Below are 25,948 nucleotides of genomic sequence, written 5' to 3' on the forward strand. Positions count from 1 at the left end.
TGTAATAAATTAATGACAAATAAAGTAAAACAATACAGCTCCCGGGTATATACTATTGCAATACATTAGATTAAATTCGTGCTGAAAAACACGAAAAAATAATAGGACAAAAAAACGTGGTGCAGGCACGAAAAATACTTCCTATTGAAATACATTAGATAGAAAGTCGTTCTGACTAGCACGAAAAAAAGGGGAAAATCGTGTCCATGAACACGAATCAATAGATTAAATTACGTGACTATGTCACGAACTGCCGTGAGACTGGGTTGGCTATTATTTCTTACGTTGTTTCAGACTTTAATTTGATCGTTTTAAAATATGACAATATTAAGTTGCTGCATGAAAGGATTTAATCCATAAGGACTTTCCAGCTATTTTATGGGTTTGTTTATTGCAGCAGTATTATAATTTTCAGTCAGTTGTAAATTCTTCATACATTTTTATCACAAATCACCGCTCTCTCTTTTACTTCGATTTAATCCACACTCCACCTCTAGGGCTGCTCAACAATAGCGTGCATGCGCAATTATCTTGACTAGGGAAATCTGGATCAAATTAGTTGCATTGCGTAAACTTCATTTACCTTTTTTGAAACTGCTTTAGCCTCGCCTTATTTGTTAGGTTAATTCAAGTCAGGTTCGTTACTTTAATCCTTTTTTCCAAGCGAGAAAAATAAAATTATATATAATTTTTTTTAATCTATACATGTATTTGTGTATGTATACATGCAAAATAATTACACACAATACACACAAATATATTATGCAAATATAAACTTTTATTTTGTATGCAAATAATTGATAATTGTGATTAATCTTTTGACAGCCCTACTGGTTATACTTTGTCTTTAAAGTGGTGATGATATGAGGAATCAAATATATGCATAATAATTACACACAATACACACAAATATATTATGCAAACTTTTATTTTGTATGCAAATAATCGATAATCGCGATGATAATCTTTTGACAGCCCTACTGGTTATACTTTGTCTTTAAATTGGTGATGACATGAGGAATCAAATTTCCATTGACTTTTTGACCTAAACTAAAGAGCTTAAAGACAAAGAAAGTCACCAAGACCACTAAGAAATCATATATCAACTTTAATATCAACCTATAACTCATACTGCTTCATAGGATGATCACTCCACTCGGGGAGATGAGAGATCTTCTCTTCAGTGCTGGGCTCGATCGGCCAACCCCAGGCTTTGAAGAAGGACGACAGATTCATTTTCACCACCTTGGAGAAGGTCTCAGCGTACAGATTCATCTTGCCTGGATTGTTATTAGGCACTCCAGTCATGTCATGATAGGCAGCAAAAACCTTCTTGAAAGCATCCCAGCCAAATCTGTCTTGAAGCTTAAAAAATATTAAGTGCATATATGATTATGAATACAGTGATGATAAAAATTCATCATTTTTATTTTCTTATTTTCAATGATTATCTTCCATAATATAAAATGAGTTGTTTAATAAGTTTATGAAAGCTGGCATCAATAATTGTTTTTTATTACAAAAAAAGTACATAAAAAGTGTTCAAAACTGTCTACAACTGGCAATGGTAAGCTTATAATAATGGTTTTCAATTTAAGCTGTCGGTGCAATTTTGCAAGAAATGTCAATTTGAGTTGAACTGATTTAGAGAAAATAACTCCTCAAGTACTTGAAACTCCAAACCGAGTTGGCAAAGGCAAAAGTTATGGGTTGCAGCTTTAACAAACAATATTGCTTTGTGCTGTCATAAAAAATATGTAACCAAATATAACCAAAAATTACATTATCCAAATTTTTGCGGAAAAACGAAACAAAAAACTGACATTATAAGCTGTTTGTTCCTACCTGCATGTAAGTCTCCAGTGCTGTCCACATGGTCCATTTTTCCAAATTCCTGCCACCTTTGACATAATCTTCAATGCGATCCTGGCGATTTTTTTGGGTCATCTTTGGGTGAGCAGTAGCCCTGTCGATACCAAGCACCTCCTCATGCACATACACTGACCACAGGATGCAGGTGCACTCAGATGTGTGTGGACGAAACTCCCAAACTTCACGCTGCTGGTTATGACCAAGCTCATGTATAAATCCCCACAAATCACTTTTATTGGCTTTCTCTGGATTCATCAGGCCTGGGGCGGAGGTGGAGTGCACCATGATGGGATATCCAGAATGCATAAAGCCTAAGCGAGAAAAAATAGGAGTACTGTGTGAAAACATTTTGGTCAGGGCTGACTTGAGAAACCCAGAGGTCTAACAGAACACTTTAAATGTACATTAAACAGAACTATACACAATGTGTTAAAATCATTTAATTATTTTGTGGTTAGACAGAATTAATACTGTAATTAACTCTCTCGGTGTCTTCCCTAGTCATGTCTTTTATTTTGATGTTCTGTCTGTGTCTTCCATATCTGTAGTTTCTTGTAGTTCTTTTGTTCGTTGGTCTGTGTGCTGTTCCCCAGGTGTATCTTGTTATCCCTTATTACTCTGTGTATTTAGCCCCAGTGTTTGCATAGAGTAGTGGTTCTCAAACTTTTTTGGCTGAAGTACCCCTTTTTATGATTTTTTCAAGCCAAGTACCCCTTAACCAGTCAACAACATTTGATTTTGAGATACAGCGAAATGAGAGTGAGACAGTTATTATATCTGATGCCCCAGAGCAGGTTTATTGCTTATTAGTATTCATCACGAAACTGGTGGTATTTTTGAGGCTCTGGTTTGTTTTTTCTTTTTAGCATCCTCTTTTAAGAAGCCACCTCTCATAACTTTTATTATTTCACGCAGACCCTGCTCCTGATTTTTTTTATTGGAGAGCTACTTTCTAAAAAATAAAAGTGGTCGAGAGCTACTTGTGTCACCTTATACCTAAATTAGTGAGTTCATAGACACCTGTCTATTAACTCACTGTGATTTGAACTCTTTCCCCGCCAGCATTTAAAAAAAAAAGTTGCCAGCCAGTGCCAGCATTTTTTTTTTTCACAAAATTGTAATACCTTCCAGAAAATGTTTTTCTTTAAACATAAACATACAATACATCAAATGAAAGAACAGATCCTTTTAAACAACAAAAAAACTTTCATGTTGTCTTTATTTATACATTTTTATCACCTCTTTATATGGGTAGGATTCGTCCAAAAATACCACATTTTGAATAAAAAAATAAATTATTAAAGATCAGATTTAGAAAGATGATCCAAACATAGAGTATTTACTACTTTTGGATTCATAATAGGGATGTGCATGTATGTCACGTATGGCTCTCTGGTATCTCCTGACATTTGATGTTTAAATATGAGATGATATTGAACTTGTGACGACTGTATTTTCGTTTTATCAAAAATGAATCCGAAAATGACGGCATCCATTTTAACCATAGAGCCTCGACTCGAGATATGCGCGGATCGTCCGGTTGCCGCGGCCGGGCTTCACAGCGTTGCGCGGATCGTCCGGTTGCCGCGCCGCGGGCTTCATAGCGTTGCGCGGATCGTCCGGGGCGGGTGCGCCGACTTATCTTTTTGTTTTTGAATCATACATGTTAAATTACTGATGTCATATGATACGCCGCTCTGCACAACTCAACGCGACGTCAAACACGTAGCCAGTCTTTACCACAGGCGCTTGTAACCAGACATCCAAATGCGCCATAACCACAGAAAATAAATAAACCCACGAGCGAGCTACCTTCAATTAAGACGCGAGCTACCTGTAGGAATTTGTGTGGAATACAGCTGTTTTCCCAAGGTTATTATGGAAGATTTAATGAGGTACATTTAAATAAAACTCAAACATATTTACAACACTGACAGATGTCACTTACTTGAATATATATATATATATATATATATATATATATATATATATATATATATATATATATATATACGCACAGCAACACCACAAAAGAAAGTAAACTTTAAGTATGAAATGATAACAGGAGCAGACTCCGTGTATCTCCGTTGCTGAAGCTGCTGAACTGAAACCTTGTGCATGCGCCAGACAAGGTCAACAGGTTAAACTCGCACATGCATTTTGTACAATGTGCTTTAAATTTATGATTTTTCTAATGCATCTTTGTGTAGTCCTAATGTCATATAAAAATACTATCATCATGAATTACTGATTTTATTAATTTATTCCTAAATGTCAGTTTCCAATTTTTTCTCACGTACCCCCTGCAGTACCCCAAAGTACCCCTAGGGGTACGCGTACCCCCATTTGAGAACCACTGGCATAGAGGGTAGACAGAGGGGCAGCATTTGTGAAAACACGTCTAAATGGGAAAAAGCTGTTGTGCGATAGACTGTACTAATAGATTAACAAGAATTTAGAGCTATTGTTTTACAGACTGCCAAAAACACCGAAAGGAGAAGTAAATTGATCGTTCATGCTGTAGTACGGCTGGTAAATAATCAACTTTAAGTTTATTTATGAAGAGACACTATAAAACAATTAAACCTCAGGTGGTGTTGCTAACCCAAATTTGACTCTTAGGTGAAACTCTTTACAGACATGCAACTCTCTGTTCTCCTAATCTTTTCATCACAAAGGCTTTGGCACTGTTAGCCTTAAGGCTCACATCACTGAGTATCTGCTGAAATATATGATGTAATGTATACATATTATGTGGTTCTAAGATGGTATTTTATATTAATGTTTAGTATTATTTTAAAGGTTATGGTGCGATGAGTAAAAAGGTCTCATTTCTATAAGTCTAAGATATGATGGATTAAGGTTTTAGAACTTTGGATAGAAGATGCATTTCTTGTAGAGGTGGGGTTTTTCCTTGATATTTCTGGCTAGTTTGACCAGTTGCCAAGATACTCCTGGCTAGTTTAACCAGGTGCTCTTTAGTATCACTTGGCACAGGTCAAACTGGATTTTGACCAGGTGTTCTTTAGTATCACTTGGTACAGGTCAAACTAGATTTTGGTAGTTTTCTCAAGCTGTGTATAAAAGGTGGCCTGCCAAAACATTCGGGGAGCCATTCTGTACCCAGAAGCTCCCACACTCTGTGTGTATTCAAACCTTATGGAGGCATCCTGTAACCAGGAGCTCCCACACTTTGTGTGTGTACTAAAACATCATGGAAGAAATCTTTAATAAGAATCTTCTTACACCATTTTAGGTGTATTATATTCACGATGGAAGTACTCTGTAGCCAGAGTGTCTATTACCAGGTATGACTTTGTAACTTTTGCAATTGTTGATCATTTTAATTGGAATTGAATCATATTCTGTATTATATGATATTCTTTAAGCTGGAACCTGCCTGGTATAATAAATTGTTATTCATTTTAATTCTTCATAAATTGTATTGATTTATTTGAATTCTTTCAGAAATTATTATGACTAGTAGATTAGAAGGAGTCTGGTATTACCGCAAGATTATTCTGTCAGGATATGATCACACTGGTGTTTTGATGGTTGAATGAAGCATGGGGCACATTCATTAAAACTCTAAGATTTATGTCTATCACCTGCCTTAGCAAGTTGCATGAGCGCTAAACTAAAGTAACTATTTTTATGATCGGAGCAAGCATGGAGCGGCCAGACATAAAAATATTAGTTTTCCCGGCAACCTCTGACTAAGATCAGACTGACAATTTTGTGTCCGTGAGATGTACGCAACGGCCGGCGTATATCCTGTGCGATATCGGGTCCCTAACGAACGAATAACTAAGACTATGGGAATTTATAAATAATCAAACATATAAATTATGATCAACAGATAATTGGAATAATGCACTAAATTCTTACTATATAAATTGGAGTCAGATTATAATTTAACCACAGAGATCAGAGAAATAAATTTTATAAATGGAATTATTCTTCTAGAAGCGCTAAGGACGGCAAGAACATGTGATGCCTTCACCACGCATTGGATACCTTCCTTGGGCCAATGGGTGGCGTCTTACAATGCCAACATTCACAGACCACAGGTGGGTTGACAAGTTGTTAGGGTCACTATCAAGCAGAGGTTTCACTTTCTACTTAAAAGTATTTTTCAAGTATTTGTATTTTATTCATTCCAAAGCATATATCATAATTTTTACTCTATTACATTTCATAAATACAAGTTTTTGTTTTACATTTCATATTTAGTACTTTTACTCAAGTAAAAGTACACAATTTTAATGAAATTGGGTATTAAATAAATTTTAATATGCAATATTAAAGAATACACAGTATGATTACAGTATGAATACAGTAAGTATTGTCCACCTCTGATCAAGTCCAACTAAATTTAATCTAAGCTGATAATAATAATAATAATAATAATAATAATTCATTACATTTTATATAGCGCTTTTCTGCAGCACTCAAAGCACTTTACATATGAAAGGGGGAATCTTTTCAACCACCACCATTGTGCAGCATCCACCTGGTTGATGCGATGGCAGCCTTATTGCACCAGAACACCCACCACACACCAACTTATTAGTGGAGTGAGATATAGCCAATTAGTATATATGGGGATGATTAATAGGCCAATGGGCAAGTTTGGCCAGGATGCCGGGTCACATCCCTACTCTTTATCAAATGACACCCTGGGATATTTAATGACCACAGAGAGTCAGGACCTCGGTTTAATGTCTCATCCGAAGGACAGTGCTTTTTTTGACAGTATAGTGTCCCCATCACTATACTGGGGTGTTAGGACCCACACAGACCACAGGGTGAGCACCCCCAGCTGGTCTCACTAACACCTCTACCAGCAGCAACCTGGTTTTTCCAGGAGGTCTCCCATTCAAGTACTGACCAGGCTCAACCCTACTTAGCTTTAGTGGGCAAGCTGTCTTGGGCTACAGGGTGATATGGCTGCTGGCTGAAAATAGTTAGTTTTCCTGGAATTTTCGCAGCAGCCACTATGAAAACCAGCCCTTTTATCTTATATCTAATAATCCTATATCTAATCTTTAGACCAAGCCTGCAAAACTGCAAACACATTACACAGGGCCGGCGCCACGAGGGGGCGTGAGGGGGCGTCGCCCCCTCACTGGCACTATCCCGCCCCCTCAGATCACCATTAATGTTGAATGGGATTTTAATGATAAAATGCGCTATTTAAAAATCACGTTTGCCTTGTGTATTGTCTTCCTAAAGTGAATTTTAAAGTCTTATTATTTAACAAAACAAAAAAACAAGTGTGCATGTATTCTACCGTGACACACGCCCACTCATGTGTAGCCTATAGGCTTGTTCGAATTCATCAGGCGAAGACGTCAAAATGCCGCGAGAGCGAGACGAAACGACACTTAGTATGATTTCTCGAATCGTTCTCGCGGTACTTTGACGTCATGTGGTTGTTGGTTCTTGCAGCCGCACCTGAAGTTGAACAAGTTTGTGTTGACGGCTTTAGGCACGCCGACAATGAGCCCGCGTTCTGAGTCTCAGAGGGAAATCAAGATGTCAAAGTGGGAAATTATATAAAAATGTACAGACAGGAGTGTGAGAGTGACCTGGGCCTGCCCTGTAGCAATGGATATATGGAAAATAGCATTGGAAGTTCTACAAACCGGACTCCGGATTGTCACACATCAATTAATGCTGTGGCGTGGATGAATTATCGGAGCATTTCAGGTGCAAAGATCCAAATGTTCGGCTGTCATTAAGTCAATTCGGGCACCATGAACTTCAGCCAGACTGTACATAGTTTTGAAAAGTTCAGATGTTCATGTTCTTCAGCATCCTTGCAAGTCAACGTACAACCAACAGCCTATTAATGTTCTGCATTTAACGTTAAAGGTAAGCCTGTACGATCTCTCTCTCTCTCACACACCTGTTTATCAGGAGTAAATAGATAAAAAAACAGACATTGTTAAATTTATAATTAACGAATTTGAATTAGCCTATCCTACAGCATAGCAGTATATGTAAACGAGTTATTGTCATTTTGCTATTGTGGTTCTCTAGCTGCTTAATTGCTAGCTTATACTTGTGGCAGTTAAAATAACTACGTTATATGATCATATTGAACCAAAATGGACCGTTTTTGGGCTGAAAACCATCAACTCTATTTGCCAACACTGCCCCCCACCATTACGTAAAATGTATTTCTACCTCTGGGTCTGAACTTCTAATGAGTAGTGTTGTGCTAATATGTAACGTTAGGTATGCGTTTTTTTGTTGTTGTTGTATTGTTCAGAGCTCTGTACGTTGCTCACTATAGCTGTAGTTTTTGTGGTTGTATTACAGAGATGTTTGTTTATAACACTTTAAAACTTAATGTACCAAACCTATGTATTTTCTAGCTGAGGGAATTATATTCATTCATGTGATCGCCCCCTCTGGTATTTTAGACGCCCCCTCATCAGCGCTCGGCTGGCGCCGGCACTGACATTACAGGCTTAAAACTCAGTTTGCTATTGTAAACACATTTTGCAAAACTCTAAACCCAGTTCCCTGCATCAGATACATTATTGAAAACTAAAAGCTCTTAGGGGCTGTGTTGACTTGGTATTAAGATGTGTTTTCATCGATCGGATCACAAGTGGATGAGAGAGACACATTACGTTTACACTTGGTATTTAAATCCGTTTCTTTTGTCCACTTTCGACCGCTTCTGTCCTGAATACTGTGAGGGGGTGGTCTGTGAGACGGTGGGCGAGTCTCTCTGCTGTCATTCAAACCTGAGCGGGAGTAATGATGAGTTTATATGGACGCAAACTAATATTATGTCGGAGTCCGCTGCTTGTTTAGCAAGTATACATGCTGCACAGTGTTTTGCACGTTTATATGTTGGAGCTTTCTCTGAATTTTCAGCGCAATTGATGAAATAGGATCGCGCAACTTTCACGCTTTCATCAGTTTTATCAATGAAAGGCTAAAAATAGCGCTGTTCACCGTGTGTTCACGCCAGAAGTAAAAAAAAAACGTAAAACTTGTGTTTAATACCTTAGATTAGATAAATGGGCGGAGAGAAGACGGTCGCGTGTGGCTGTTCGAACACATTCAACCACATTTGTGTTCCGCAACTCCAAAGCGATCCGATCGAAAGTGGTTTCGACTACCTCTGGATGTGGTTGAAAGTGGTTGAAAGTGGACGCGTTCAAAACGTTTTGAACACCGTTTACACCTGGCATTAACGTCGTCCACTTGTGATCCGATCGACGTAAACGCATGTTAATGCCAGGTGTAAACAGTCTCTTAGTTTCATTGGAAAAACACTGCCATTAAAAATGTCTTACTCATTTACTGATTAACTACACAAAGTGCTTACGTGTGAAAACACTTATAGCTAATTTGCTCACTTGGAAATCAGAGCTTGAGCAAAATATTTAGGCTTTAAATGGCTTTCTCGTCCAGATCAGTCAAGGTTTGTTGTCATCTGGTACAACGTAAGTTTCCACCAGACTCATCTGGTCCACAATTGGATCAATGATTATCAAAACTTTTGTGTGACTATTTGCATTACCTGTATGTGTGTGTGTTTTGGTAGTATTGGCTGTAGAGTTTTGAGAGCCATAGTTTCAGAAATTGTGTGTAAGCACTATTATTTGTCCTGCATTGGCACCTTACGTCATTTACATAGTTTTAGTTTTTTTCAACACCACCAGAAAACAAATGCAGAATGATCAGCAAGCCATTATCAAGCATTTAATGAAGTCATATGGACTGCTCATTGGCTCTCAGTAAATTATTTCCTTTTCTTCATTGAAAAAGAAAAACATCAGATTGAGTTTGGAGATGTGAGAGTACTGTAAGTGGATGTTGTCAGCATGCCCTTTTTTGAGTAAATATTCAAAAGCAGTTCATACCGTCAGAGATCTGAATATCTGCAACAAATCGCTCCTTGCGGGGGAACTTATGAGGTATTGCCGCCAGGTCAGCTATACCTCTCATTATTGCATCCCAACTTTTGGCCACCTCATCAGGACGATCCAGACTCCGTATCACACTTGACTCTAATGTGATGATGATGTTCTGAAACTCAAGCTCTGCCCAGGGGGCCGGGGCCTGACGGATCCCACCAACCCATTCAGATACAATGGTCTCTCCTGAAGGGACAAAAGCAAGTTAGCATTTCAGATTTTACTACAGTCCTTCACTTTTGATGAAACAAGCTTAAACATATCACACACATATGTATCTCATTATGATACTCATTAAATATAAACAGAGATACTGATTATTGAACTAAATAGCTTCAAACTAAATCTTGCAGAATTACAATATCTCTGTAGATGGTTGCGCTGTTGTTCCATCTTCTGGAGTTATGAACACAGGTGTTATGTTGTCTAGCAAGCAAAGAAGTGCTACATAATTGAATTTAACATACTTACCAGACTTGAAGTATGGAGCCTTTACTGCAGTCTGCACCACAATTTCCACCCCATCCACTTTGGTTTTGGGAGGTGCAACTAGGTAGATGAGCCCTCCCCAAAGATTACAGATTTGAACAATTTTTTTGTTTAAGGGAAAACGCTCATAGACCACAGGAGCTCGTTTCAAAACATCTGCAGCCGAAATGTTATCTGTCTGGCAACCGATCTGGACCTGTAGTAGACAGTTACATTAAAACATGTCGCTATCACCATATTAATCTGCAATAAATTATCTAATTACAATGTAAACAAAAATCTGCTATATACTGTATAAAATTAGTCTGGACACATTAAAATAATGTACTTGAGGGCATTATTTCAATCACCTTCCAGTTTTTCCCAATGAGCTCTGAAGGAATAACCATGTGTGTCCTCATACCAGGAGAAAGATACAAGCCTGTGCTTATCCATTCTTTAGCGTCTGAAACAACAGGTGATGTGCTGTTAATACGCCATAACAACTCTTGTGTGTAACAAGTCAATTTCCCCTAATTGCTTACGTACTTCAACAAAAGGAATAACATTTTCCCCTTCATTTAAAATTAAATACCATACCACCAGTGTTGGCGCTGATACAAACTCTTGCATCAGTCACAGTGGGCAGGTCAGGTATATCCTTAATGATGTATGGCAGGAGGGCATCAGAATCAGGCATGGTTTTGTAAAGTTCAGTCCCAATTTGGAGCATTAGGTAGTCTTTGAGAGTTTTAACAGGACATGTACTACTAACCTGTGGAACACCAATCTCCTTCACCACGTTGGTTAAAAGAGTTACCACTGAATTATATGAAGCACAGTCATGTGCACGCATGCAAAGGTATCTTGCACAATTATTGCCAAGTTGTTTCAAGCAGCCCTCTTCATTAGGAGTAAGTTTGTACCCCTTGGTTACATGCTTCTCAAAGTATCTCAGTCCATTACGAAAGTGGTACACATCTTTAAAGCTCTGCTTGATATCTGGTGCTTTGTATAATCCTCCAGTCACAGTGTTGTTCAATATACTCAGTCCCATCTTGTTAAGAATGCGATTTCCTGGGTATTCAGTCAGCACATTGCAGTCACCGTTTTCCAGGGCCCAATACCAGGCATGACCTCCGATCAGAAGACCACCTCCTTCTGCCACAAATTCTTGGATCTTTTCACACTCTGCATCACTGTAGGAAGTGCAGACATGGACACTGAGATCTTCTCTGAAGTTAGTTAACTGGCATTTCTGACCGGATTGGCTCAGTATCTTTTGGGCTCCTGCGAGTTTGGGTATGATCCCAATAATGCCTTTACGCCCGTCATCCAGCCAGTTAATAGCATTAATCAGAAAAGTGGACAGAGATTCACGGCTCAGATAGCCTTCGTGGGTTACCACAATAACCCGTCCTTGTCCATAGTACGCGCCGGCAATAAATACTTTTCCAGCTGGAGTAACTGCAATAGGAAATGCAAATGGTCCATGCACCATCAGCTCAGATGCCACATACGCACACTTGATGTCAAACATAGGCACACCTTTCAGCAGGAATTCTAGGTCATTCTTAAAATCCTTGATTATTCTGAAAAATGACAATAAAATAGTTACAAGAAATAGTTTAAGAAGTGTGTTTTTGAAAGTGCATAGGTTAAAGCTGTACTTACGATACAGCAAGCCAACTTGAAGGTATTTTAGAAGGCACAGGAATCACGCCACGTTCTCCTGTGTGTTCTGTAAAGTAAATTCCTGCAACGCTGCACACTTTGTTTCCAGGGAAGTTCAGAAAAACATCTTCCTTTGGATGAGAGTAAGACCAGTGCCATGCTTGGCCAGCAATAATCAAACCACCCCCAGCTTTGAGAAAAGCAATCAAATTCTTTGCACAAGCATCAACACTGTAAGCATCTGTGATATATACAGCCAATCCCTCACGAAAATCTCCAAGCTCTGTGCTGGTAGGCGAATTGCTGAAGTTATCAGCTACAGGTCTTAATTTTTTCTGAATCCCTACAATGCTGGCATCACCGGTACATGGCATGAGCCACATCAGGGCATTCTTTATTAGGCGGGGGAAACGGGTCAAGTAGTCTTCATGTCCCAACACCACCACACGTCCCTGACCGTAACGAGATGCAGCCATCAGAACTTGACCTTTTGGATTCATGGCAAGTGGAAAGGCATCAGAACCGATCAGCACAAGATCACTAGGCACCGGATTGCCTTGGAGGTCAAGCTCACTCAGACCAGTCATGATGGTGCAGTAGTCATTTTCACACGCCATGATGCTTTAAATAGTCAAAAAGCCTTTTAAAAAAAGACAGAAAAATATATGTTTATAATTGTCACATATACTACAATCTGTACTCTACAATATAGCATTTAAAATACAAAAGAATAAGTTGCAAGTCTTAGGTTTGGGTATTGCAGTATTTATGTGCTGTTGAGAATGTTGCAGAGTGTAAGGGCGCACTCACATTATCCAAACCAAACCATGCCCCAGCGCGATTGTCACCCTTCCCTACTCCTCGAGGTGCACACACTCACACTGTACTTTTTATCGATCCGAGTCCGGGCGCGCTTTCGTCATTAAGATGCGATTGTTTTGAAAAAAGCAGGAAGTAAAGCTCTCTCTTAACACTGGAACCCACCGTAATGATAAGTCTGTGTTTTTTATTCGGAGTCGTTTGGTGCGCGATTACAGACAGCCCTCTCACATGTCATCATATTGCTTAGTTGATCTGTCACGTGCGCAGCTCGAACATTCAAGTAACCCCACTGCGCGCATCAAAAGGTTTTCACGGCGGCAGATGAAGGTGAGTGGTCGCGCAACTGACGTCTTCACCTTTTGCGCTCACACCACAGCCTTCCACGCCTGAGCCCAAGTGAACCGCGATTAACCAATCCACGCCCGGGCGTGGAACAGAGTGATCATACTAGTCAAACAAACCAGGCTTTGGGGTCAAGCGCGCCCAAGCGCGGTTTGGTTTGGATAGTGTGAGTGCGCCCTGTGACCCTAGGTCCCTTTTATATCCACCCTTTTATATGCATCTTAAATGGCTTTTACAGCCATTCTCCGGAATAATGTACATAACATTTTACATACTCCACCTTTCTCAGCTGTTAACATATCTAAAGCCAGTCTGTTTTGAATTACATCATATCTTAATCTGACTCATTTCATTATTGATGAGTATTAATGTATTTGATGTATTTTGTGCTAAAAGTAAGACAACTATATGTTTTTGTTATCAGCGGTAGGAGGTTTGTCCGTGGCAGCTCTGGTTCTACTTGCATCAGTATCTGTTTATCCATTCATGGGTCTGGGACTTTCCTGCAGTTGCTAGCGTGCACCCACAATACATGTGGAAACAGGGTGGATTGTTAGGACAATGTCTTCAACAAATGCACAAGCAGAGCACTTCCAAATCTCCCTTTCACTGGTTATGGCGAAAGACGGCATACTCTTTAAAAATTTTTGGGTAACACTTTATTTTACGGTGTGTTTGTTACACATGTTACATGTAATTATCATAGTAATAACAGTTAATTAGGCATAGTTAACCCTAAACCAAACCCTAATCCTTACCCCAACCCTCTTATAAGTACATGTTGTTAATGATTATTATTTAGTACTTAAATGTATAATTACACTGTAACAGTGATGCCGTAAAATAAAGTGTGACCGATTTTTGTTTTAAACGTCACAGACATTTAGCATCTGCTATCGCAATTACTGTAGAAACAGAATCTTTGGCTTTAGTATTTTTAAGTAACCTCTAGTAAAGCGTTAAGTATGGGCATTTTATCTGATGTGAGAAATTCCCTATGTCAGGTTACCCCCAGGATTGTCAAATTATAGTATTCAAGGCTTTTTAAGACCTTTTTTATACCACTTCAAATGAAATGTAATATCTACATCGCATCCATTCGGGTAGAATAAATAATTTTAATGTATATATACCTCAAATAATTATATACCTCAAATATATACCTTATAATGTAATATACCTCAAATAATTACTATTTACAAGTGTTTGAGCATTCTTGACAACATGCCTCTCCAAGGCCCAAACGGCCCAACCCTTATCTTTACCCAACAATCAAAACCAACAATCAAATAGATTTAAATGTACATTTATACACTTATTGTACATTTGAAAATCCCTAAATCAGGGATTGTGCAGTCCGCCACGTTTTAATCCTTATGGCGGAGAAGGAAATTTATGTTAAAACAATAGCCTTGTTTGATCCATGCAATAAGCGGCAAATCAAACAATAACACCAATTTTAAGTTTTTTTTTTGCTGTTTAAAATAGTTAAGATAATAACAACATCTTATAACACTCATCAGTAATACTCTGAACCAGAACAATACTGACAAACAAAATTAACCATATTATGGCAAATGAAACAGAAACCCCTTATTGGGATACTCAAACACAACAACACATTAAAATGTAATGTAATTTTGACCCTAAAAAGACAAGAGATCTATTCACTGCACCAGACAAATAACTGGACACAAGCTCTTATATAGATATATTTATGTTAATCTTTTCTGTTAATCTTTATACAAGACAATACAAAAGTTTTCTAATGCTAACTAAAGTACTATTTGGATGGGATTAGTTTTACACAGGGAGGTTGGGTAAAGCCATTTTTATCAGAGCTTCTCTGTGATTTTAGTCCTGTCCGAATGCTCCAAGTCAGTAATAATTATGGACAATGTCAGTAAAGATTACGGCGACTTTTATTTCTGTAAAAAGGTCCGGAGAAACCTCAGGTAATACTAATCCAGTGCGAATAGACCAGCTGTAAATATACACGTAAATTGCGTCATTTCCTTTTAATTTGCGGGTTTCTTTTAAATATAAAAGCGCTTAAAGAAGCATTTACTTGCGTTCTAGGCGGAAAAACAAGTCAGTGGTAAGTTAGTTTCTGAATAAGACGACACAAACTTAAAAAAAGTCCAATTTACTTCTCAGAGGCACGGAACTGTTTCTGAAACTGACGTTTTCCCCAAACTGAAATTAATCACAGTGTTTTGCATTTTTCTCATCTGTTTCATGTTGTTTTCACATCTGATATCAGAAAGCAAGGTAAAGTCCACATGACGACGAGAGGTGACACGCTGCGCAATCGAGTTACCCCTCCCACTTTTGAATGTTTTTCTGAGATTTCTAATCCCGTCCAAATTGACCATTAATATAACAGACGTCCTGTGGTAAAATTACATTACGCCATCTACCCCTGTAAAACTAATCCCGTCCGAATAGGGCTTTACTCTGACAATGTCAATATGTAGCTTATAGTATATATTGCAAAATGATATTATCTTATTAAACAGTAAACAGCATATATAAGAACTTAAAAAATTGCGTTATTGTTTGCTGCTTATTATTGCATGGATCACACAAGACTATTGTTTAACATATAAATTAACCTTTTCCGACATAATGCTCATATTAAAACGTGTCTTCTCTACCTAGATTTACTAGAGGCAGATTGTGGAACAGAAGATTGTGTGTGTGTCACTGGCTGAATCCGAAACCGCATACTGCCATACTATATAGTAGGCAAAAAGCAGTAGGCGAACGAATAGCATGTCCGAAACCTCAGTATACGTAAAAGGGTAGGCGAGAATTACCGGGATTTTGGACTATTTCTCGCGAGATTCAGAGGCACGTGTACTTAAAGGGGACATGTTATGATATTAAAAAAAAAAAAGTAAACTAAGTCTTAATCTAGGTCTGAGCAAAAGTGTGCCGTTTTGGGTGTGTCATTTAAAATGCAAATGAGCAGCTGAAGTGCAAACACTGATCACAATGATGGTGGTTTGTTGCAATTGAAACTCAATTGTGCTGTGAATTATTTTCTCTCTCTCAATTTCTCTCTGTACTAAATGGCTGTGCTGTGGTTGGATAGTGCAGATAAAGGGGGCGGTATTACCTTTTTCTGACATCACAATAGGAGCCAAATTACATTGACCCATTTCTTCACATGCTTGCAGAGAATGGTTTACCAAAACTAAGTTACTGGGTTGATCTTTTTCACATTTTCTAGGTTGATAGAAGCACTGGGGACCCAATTATAGCAGTTAAACATGGAAAAAGTCAGATTTTCATAATATGTCCCCTTTAAGTATCGTCCAAAACAGCATACTTTACCAAAATATAGTACGTGAACAGATCTAGTATGTCCGAATCCTCAGTATTCATTAAATCAGTAGGCGAAAAATCTCCGGATACCCTACTGAGTCCGCCCAAATTTGGAAGCATGCATCGGATGGACACTTCTATACAGTTGGGGTACTCGGACTTGGACTCGAGTCCAATTTTGAATGAACTCGGACTTATCACGCACTCGGGTGAATTTGTACTCGGACTTGACACGGACTTGGACATTTTGGACTCCGAAAATATCCAGAGTACAGTCGAGTCAGGGTCATGTGTAACAATAAAACCAGCATAAACTTGAGATGAGAAATTAATTAATGTCTCTGTCTCGTACACACTGCAAACTTTCGGGAGTGACAACCGCATTTAAATGCAGGAGTGAATCCCCTAAATGTTCGTTTAATGTCTGTACGGAACAAGACTCACTACCGAAAATGTGATGATTGACACATGCGGTTGTCACTCCCTGCATTTTGTGGGAGTTAATTCGGTTGTAGAATGCGGTTTTGATTCCTGTAAATTAGCCTACTGAAGTGTGTGTTTACAGAACAGGATTAAGCATTAAAAGGTGAAGTGACAACCGAATTACTATGCAGGGTTTACGGGACCGTCTCCCCTCCTGTTATTTTACTGCAACACACTGGCAGGCAGCAGCCAGTCGCATCATACGTGCAGACAAACACACACATCACACACATCAGTGCGTGGCTAGCACGATGTCCTCAAAGTCAGCAATAATTTGTTTTGCTTACGAAAATCATAGAGAATTTATTTGCAAGACATCTGGTAAAGAGAAGATACTTATATATCCCTTTCTTTTCTTTGAAATCAGTTTTGGTAGGAAACTAGTTGACATAAAATAAAAATGTTCAATGGCAATGACAAGATGCAATAAAGGTATTTTTATTACATTTTTATATTGCCATTGGTTTAATGGGTTGAAAGGTTAAAGTAATAATAGAAAGTAACTATTTTTTTACCTTCAAATTTTGTATCTTTTTTCAATTTAAAGGAACAGTATGTAGGATTGTGGCCAAAACTCGTACTGCAATCACACAACTGGTGGCCAGTACACAAAATGACAACATAAACGTCAGTTGAGGGCTGCAACTCCACTTTTTAAATGACAATATCCTGGCCGAAACACTGTTGTCAGTGATATAAGTTTTTGAAATGAAAATGATTTCTTAATGTCTAGTGACATTTCAGGGCCATTTTATGATTATTGTTGTACAATTCAAATAAAAAACCTTGGGCAATGCTGGTGCATGGGGGGCCCCGGTTCTTGGGCTTTGCTTAGGGCCCCCAAAATGGTAAACACGCCACTGATTAATTGATATACATTTCTTACATACTGTTCCTTTAATTACTTTCTGGACTAGGGCGGACTCGACTTGGACTCTGCCTTTAAGAACTCGGACTTGAGTCCAACTCGGACCCTTTTGGACTCGGACTTGATGTTTAAGGACTTGGTCTTGACTCGTACTCGACAAAGGTGGACTCGGACCCAACTCTACACTTCTATCCCAGCTTTCCTATGATGCCACGGGAAAGCAAAGCAATCGACCGGAGACCAGCCAATCGGGTGATTTCATACACACACAGGGCTTTTCCAGCACCCTGACTTCACAAACAGACCCAGGATATCCCACTCAAGTGCTCAGCTGATTCATCAAAATAAATCTGTAGAAGTGTCAAAGCTGTGTTGAGAAGGCATTAAGTATGTGATAGTTTCTTTAAAAAATACATTTGAATAAAGTTTTGTTTTTATTTACGTTCACACACGTTTTCATTTATTGTGATGGTTTTATTCATTCATTTTTTTATTCATGTTTCCTGTTGTTTTAAGTAAATAAAAGAAAATAATTGCTTCACTAAAGTGTATATAATCACTTGTCATCTGACAATACATATTAAATTACAGTCTGCTTGTTTTACTCATTTTTGTCCACTTAAAAATAACGTGTAATATAATATCTGTAACACTAACAGAGACCGTAGTAGAGTTGTCAAGTTACTGATGCAATCAGGTGTTAGTGCACCTGTCCCTCATCCAAACGCATACGTTTTCATGCCTGTTATGAGGTTTGTTTGAGTTCATGCACGCTGCAAGAACCAACAGGTGGATGACATCAAAGTACAGTGAGAGCGATTCCAGAAATCATACAGAGAAGTCTGATTCTGAGTCGCTCTTGCGGTATTGTGATGTCATCCTCCTGTCGTTTCTTGTGGTTCCGCACATGAACTCGAACAAGTCTATTGCGTTATGGGTCACACGATAACGTCAACATGGCGAATGCTGTCCATACTAACGCAAATGTACGTACTGTCACTCAGTGAAATTCTGTACCTACTCAGTAAGTATGCGATTTCGGATACAGCCACTGATTAAATCAAACAACCGATCACAGGTGCAAGGACACTCGTCATTGTCCCGCCCCCACAGTCCCAAGTCATCTTGATCGAGCAAGTGCGTGTCGTGCAGCTCAAGCGCATAGAGAGAGGCCCTGTCCCAAATGGCGCACTTCATGTGGACTTTCGGTCTTGTGGCCTTAAATTGCGCTTTCTTGCTTAGTCTACAAGTCCGTAGGGTGTCCCATCTGTCATTTTTACGCTTTGAAGTGTGCTTATCAGTGCCTCCTTTGCCCCCTTGATGCGGTCTTCAGCGAAGCCCGCACTGCAGCAGGCTTTGCGCACTTTACCAACCCAGAAGTCCTTGCGAAAGGGCAATCAGACCAATCAGACGACGGAAGGGAGGAGTTCACACTGACAAGCAACTTCTCTACCTATTTCTGGTGTGATGCTCGAGTCTGTCCCAAAATACGACTCCGGTGCACCCACGTGGACTCGCATCAAGGCTCCCTAAAGTCTGGACTACGTGATTTCATCAAAGTGTGGACTCTGAGTAGGACCACAAGTCCGGAGTGTGCCATTTGGGACAGGGCCAGAGTCGAGCGAGCACTCCCAGCCTTTGCTCGCGTGACTGCTTTGTGCGCTCCCGCGAGGACGTTTTTCTGCGAACACGCGAGGATACTTTCCCGTGCGCGAATAGTGTTCTGCGCGCTCGCTAAGATGCTTTTCCGCACATGGATAGTGTTCTCCGCTCGTATCTGTCGCATGCACGCAAGTTATTTACAGCATATAAGTCTATTGATCATTTGAAAAATTAAGACCTCTGTGAAAAATTCAAGACTTTGAGGTGAAATTCAATACCTTTTAAGGCCTTAATATGGGAAAATAAAATTCAATACTTTTTAAGACTCCGCGGGTACCCTGCTATGTTTCCACAGAGCTCCAAAATCATAAAAAGCATAAGTACACAACTTTGAAAACACATCTAGAGTCAGTTTAAATGGTCACTCATTGACCAGTCACCAGTTTGGATGTTTCAGTCAAAGCCAATAGGTTCAGTATCTTATGCAGAGTAATCAAATGGCAGTCTAGATGTTAATGTTTCAAATGTTTCAGTTGCAACAGCAAAACCATCATTGTGCCTGTTTGGGGATCTTTTGAAGCAGAGCCACCCACAAAAGGAACACTGTCACAGTGTTGGAGGTCACAAGTGGAGGTCAGACAAGTCTGGTCTGGGTGTGCACACTTGTTCAAGAGCAGTTAAGCAGCAGTGATGTTCATGCCCATTACCCTCCACAGGCAGAAGAGGGTTAAAGGTCATGCATCCCCTTGTGAACAATAAGTGTGCTTAAGTGTACTTTTATAAAGTGTACTTATTACATAAATAATATACTTTAAGTACTGTATATACACTTAAGTGTGAATTAAATGCAATCTTTTCGGCGCACTTAATGCACATTAAGTGTAATTAATTTCAAATATATCATATATTAAGTTGAAATAAAATGTAATAAGTTGCCATTAAGAGTAATTTTTTGGAACAACTTAATTGGTACTTTATTACAACTTTATATCTACTTTCATAATTGCTTCTAGTGTTTTTACAATATACTTAAAGTGCACTACACAATATAATTACATGCAATTAATGTGATTTAAAATATACTTTAATGTCTGTTAACAATACTCTTAAGTGTGAACTGAATGCATGGTTTCAGTGCACTGAATGCACATTAAATGCAATTAATTTCAAATATATCATATATTAAGTTGAAATAAAATTTAATAAGTTGCCATTAAGAGTGCTTTTTTGCAACAACTTATGTGGGTCCTTAATACAACTTTATATTTACTTTAATAATTGCGGTACGAAGGAGGACGTAGCGGTGATAGTGAGCAACAAGCAGAGACAGAAGGTAAGTTGATTAATTAATTATTTTACTTTGAGTATTGAGAAACCTTTCTATTTCTTTCCTCAATCACAAAAAAATAGTAAACAACAATGAAAATACAATGAACTTTATATATAAATATATATATATATATATATATATATATATATATATATATATATATATATATATATATATATATATATATATACACTCTGGGTGCACCCTCTAAATTACTTCTCATTTACAGAAAGATGTACAAATTGAGATGGTACAAATGATATATCATCACATGTAACACACTGAAATCTGTATTCAAGTTCAAAGTTCTTATCAATTGGAGTATTGATCAGTCTTAAATTGTCAGAACTGTGCTTCTGAAATGTTTCAGTTCAATAAAGTAAACAAACAAAATAAGGAAACAGTTTCTGAAATGTATCCTCTTATTTGTCTGAAGAAAAATATTTAAAATAGAAATTTGTCCTTTGCTCTAGATTCGTGATCCAATCAGGTCGAAATCAATTAGGAAAATCCAGCTCAAGGAATGTTCATACGAAAGGAAAAAAACCTGGCCTGTCCATTCACGTGTTTCTCTCTCTTTTGTCTTTTACAGGCACGTGCAACCAAAATGGCGTCAGCGAACAGCAGTGAACACAACACACCATGTGGTTTTACATAATCACACTGCAATGAACAATCCAGCCCATATAACATCACAAAATAACACCATTTTGTATCGTATGCATTAAACAAATAAAATGATATGACATTTAAAGTGTTTACATTCGTTTTTATGGCTAATTATAACATTGGTAATTATAACAAACTCACCAGGTCAAAATGAAAGCTCAAAAGTGCTCAATCCTAGGGCTGTGACGGTGGCAAATTTTTACCACCGCGGTGGAACCATCAACAACAACCGCCGGTGTTGCGGTGGTGGGGTCCATGGGGGGTTAGGGTGGTTTAAATGGTGAAAGAAAATAAAGTTTCACTAAATGCGCTTCCTGATGCGCGCGACCTTAACCTGGTAAAATTTTTATTTCACAACAAAAGACAAACGTGATGTGTATGTATCACTGTCACTGGAGACCAAAAGAAACTAAAGCAGACGCACAACACAGTGACATGGCTAAACTCCAACGTGCTGAGTTATGCTAAAATCCACCAGTTTAGTGGAAACGCCATACATGGTAATGTAGCGGAGATTTGTGTATTAACATAAAACAATGTTATAAATTTGTATCTTAGGCTTTAAATTACTGTACAACTTTTGTTATTATTATTTCACGTGTAAAAAAACCTGCAATTTTTACTTATTATTTTGTTTAATCATTCACCTGATATGTGACGTCACACAACCGCCAGTGGCACTTCACCACTGCGGTGGCATTGCACCACCGCGGTGGTGCGGTGGTCATGACAACCGTCCCACCCCAATCCACACAATCACGCTAGATCATTGAATATATGCAAGTTAAATTCTGATTTCTTTAGTTTATATGAACTTTAAACAGTTTAGGAGTCATATTTAATCAAATTAAACACTCTGGCATTAGATCGGGTGTCTCTGTCCCTCTGCATCTCTCGTCTGAACTGACGCAATCTGAAAGCAAAAAGGGGCGAAGCTTACAATTAAACACTCCGATTGGTTTACTCATTTCAGATTTATAATTCAGATTTAATTATTCACATATATTTCCTCATTTATAAAATAAATGTAGATGTATGAATAGTCTCTATTATATATAAGCACACTTTTAAAATAATAATATTTATAATTATTTAACCAGGGTTACATTTAAGTAAAACTAAATTAGACATTAATACAAAGTACATTTTTAAAAAGTGTCCTTAAGTGTGTTAGTGAAATATTGTGTTGAAAGTGTACTTACTATAAGTTAAAATTAATTAGATATTATTACAAAGTGCATTTTTAAAAGTGCACTTGAGTGTGTTTATAAATATTATGATGAAAGTGTACTTTCTTTAAGTTAAGCTTAATTAGACATTATTAAAAAATGCATTTTTAAAAGTGCACATAAGTGTGTTTATAAATATTATAATGAAAGTGTACTTACTATAAATTAAAATTAATTAGATATTATTACAAAGTGCATTTTTAAAAGTGCACTTAAGTGTGTTTATAAATATTATGATGAAAGTGTACTTTCTTTAAGTTAAGCTTAATTAGACATTATTAAAAAGTGCATTTTTAAAAGTGCACATAAGTGTGTTTATAAATATTATAATGAAAGTGTACTTACTATAAGTGTTACGACATTGGGTTCTTTCTTTTTCTTCCCCTTCTCATTTACTCGCTTGTTAACCTATTAGCGCTCCCCTCAGCTGTTCCTCATTCCCTCACCTGCTCCCTATATATAGTTCCCCCTTTTTTCCCTTCCTCTGTTGGATTATTGATTAATGGTCATGCTGTGTTGTGCCTATCTCTATTTTTGATACGGAGCCGTGCTCCTGTCCTGTCCTGTCGAGTCTTTGTTTAAACAGTGGTTAATTGTTATCCTGTTTGTTACCCAGTCTGTTCTCTGTCCATTAACTCTGGAGGTGTGTGGAGGGTGCCTAGGCTGCACAAGCGCTCCTGTGATTCCCCTCTCCCTCTCGAGCCCGTCGCTGCTGCCGCAGCCGGTCACAGCCTACATTTAAACGCAGCGGTGCCGGCCGAGTCTGTCTGCCTACTCTTGGTTATACGTCCAAGTGGACCAGCTTTAATTTGCCCTTTGCATGACTGTGACCTCCTAAGTTATTTGACCAGTGCGGTCTTGCCTGTGTTTTGTTATTTGCTCTTATTTACCAAGTTCCTCTACCTGTACGGCTCAGACTGTGTTACATTAAAGAAAAGACTCACCTGCTATTTTGCCTTTGGTCCTCTTTTGTTCTCCGTGACAGAATAATCCAACCATCCACATGAATCCCACGGAGGAGAATCCTTTCCAGGCTGCCATTGAGCTGCAGGGTGCCATGTTGGGCAGACACGACGAGGAACTCTCTGCCACCCGTCATGCCGTCGATTCCCTCGCTGCCCAGGTTACCGATCTCTCCCAGCGGCTCCACCTTCTCTGCACAGAGCCCTCTCTTCTCCAGAGCCCCGTGTGAATAATCCCCCGTGCTACTCTGGTGAGCCAACCCGTTCTCACCAAGATGTGTACAAATGACACGCAGTGTGATTATCGTGCAATAGATACGCCAAATTCCGATTTTGCGTGCATATGATATGCCAGTCCTTCCCATTCACTTATATGGCGAATCGTTTCGTGACGTTTTATTTATTGTTTTCTCATTTGTTTTCTGTTTTTTAAACCATTTTCGCTTGGGTTTAGGGTTAGATTTCACATTTGTTTAAGCAGGTTATTTAATATACAAGTTTCTCTAAGTTTTTATCTATATTTAAGCCATGGTCGCTTGGAGTTGGGGTTAGAGTTGGGGTTTGGGTTAGGATGTCATTTTTATATAACAAAAATATGTTCTAACCCTAAACCCAAGCGAAAATGGTTAAAAAAACAGAAAACAAATGAGAAAACAATAAATAAAACGTCACGAAACGATTCGCCATATAAGTGAATGGGAAGGACTGGCGTATCATATGCACGCAAAATCGGAATTTGGCGTATCTATTGCACGATAATCACACTGCGTGTCATTTGTACGCTTTTTGGTGAGAATGGGTTCGGTGAGCAGACTGAATGTTTATCTTTTTTGACGCAATGCGAGGTTGTTTTTTCGCTTCAGCCTGCCACATATGCCAGAGATCAGTCTCGGATCGCATACGTCATCTCTCTTCTCAAGGGACGGGCTCGAGAGTGGGGAACGGCTTTGTGGAACTCCGACGCCGGATGTCTGGCTCAGTATACCCTGTTTAAGGAGGAGATGTTGCGGGTTTTTGACCGGTCCGTCCATGGCCCTGAGGCTTCTCGCCTGTTGTCCTGCCTCCGCCAGGGGAGGCGCTCGGTGGCGGACTTTTCTGTGGAGTTTCGCATGCTATCCACCTCCTGTGGCTGGAATGAGCCGGCCCTGGTGGTTCGCTTCATTGAGGGTCTTAATGCCGATATCAAGGATGAGGTACTGGCTCGTGAGATTCCATCCCGCCTCGATCCCCTCATCAACCTAGCGCTACGTGTGAAGAAGCGCTTCGAGCTGCGTCGGAGAACGCGTCACGTGGAGACGTCACTCTCCTCTCCCCCGGCTGCCGGTCCCTCTTCTTCCGTCGTCCCCGAAACGGAGCCGATGAAATTAGGCGGGATTCGCCTTTCTGCTGCCGAACGCCATCGCTGCATCATCAACCGGCTCTGCCTCTACTGCGGCTCAGATGATCACTTTGCCTCCTCCTGCCCTTTAAAAGCCAGGGCTCACCGGTAGAGAGAGAGGGATACGGGTGAGCGCCTCCTCTTTGTCCCCTCCACCTCTTTCTCGGACTACTTTTCCGGTCTCCCTCCCCTGGCCGAGCTCCTTGGCTTCTTGTCAGGCCCTCATTGACTCTGGCTCCGAGGGTAGCTTCGTGGATGAAGCATGGGCTTTACGGCATGGCATTCCGCTGGTGAACCTTCAGGACCCCACTACTGTATTTGCCTTGGATGGACGGATTCTACCTAAGGTTGGTCGTGTCACTGCTCCTGTGAGTCTCATCGTATCCGGCAACCACAGAGAGACTATTTCTTTTTTAGTTTTTCATTCCCCTATAGTTTTGGGCCATCTGTGGCTGGTAGAACATAACCCTCAGATTAACTGGCTTAAGAGTTCCATTCTCTCTTGGGGTCTGTCATGTCATGTGAAGTGCTTAGTGTCTGCTGTGTCCCCTGTTTCTTCTGTTTCTGTGTTTCAGGAGGAACCGGGGGATTTGTCAGGGGTTCCTGAGGAATAAGCCGATTTGCGAGCGGTTTTCAGTCGTTCCCGGGCTGCCTCTCTTCCTCCGCACCGCCCTTACGATTGTAGCATCGAGCTCCTCCCGGGCACGACGCCCCCCGGGGAAGCCTTTACTCCCTTTCGGGTCCCGAGCGTAAGGCTCTTGAGAAGTATCTCTCCGAGTCATTAGAGGCCGGTACTATTGTCCCTTCCTCCTCTCCTGCTGGTGCGGGGTTCTTTTTTGTGAAGAAGAAGGACGGTTCGTTACGCCCCTGCATTGATTACAGAGGTCTCAATGACATTACTATTAAGAACCATTATCCGCTACCCCTTATGTCATCGGCCTTTGAAATCCTACAGGGAGCGCAGTTCTTCACAAAA

General features: G+C 39.4%; 1 protein-coding gene across 1 annotated transcript in view; it reads right to left on the minus strand.

The window, feature by feature from the left end:
• Positions 1-621: 621 nt before the first annotated feature.
• Positions 622-25,948, minus strand: part of LOC135771326 (TRPM8 channel-associated factor homolog) — a 31,032-nt gene continuing 5,705 nt past the window's right edge. The window contains exons 2-8 of the mRNA XM_065281524.2: positions 11,958-12,597; positions 10,884-11,875; positions 10,655-10,749; positions 10,287-10,500; positions 9,762-10,001; positions 1,846-2,183; positions 622-1,365 (exon numbers count right to left, since the gene is read on the minus strand). Coding sequence (XP_065137596.1) covers positions 1,120-1,365; positions 1,846-2,183; positions 9,762-10,001; positions 10,287-10,500; positions 10,655-10,749; positions 10,884-11,875; positions 11,958-12,574 — 2,742 coding nt within the window. The 5' untranslated portion in view covers positions 12,575-12,597 and the 3' untranslated portion in view covers positions 622-1,119. The remainder of the gene's footprint in view (positions 1,366-1,845; positions 2,184-9,761; positions 10,002-10,286; positions 10,501-10,654; positions 10,750-10,883; positions 11,876-11,957; positions 12,598-25,948) is intronic.

This window comes from Paramisgurnus dabryanus, chromosome 8 (genome assembly GCF_030506205.2).
Source record: "Paramisgurnus dabryanus chromosome 8, PD_genome_1.1, whole genome shotgun sequence".
Classification (NCBI taxonomy): domain Eukaryota; kingdom Metazoa; phylum Chordata; class Actinopteri; order Cypriniformes; family Cobitidae; genus Paramisgurnus; species Paramisgurnus dabryanus.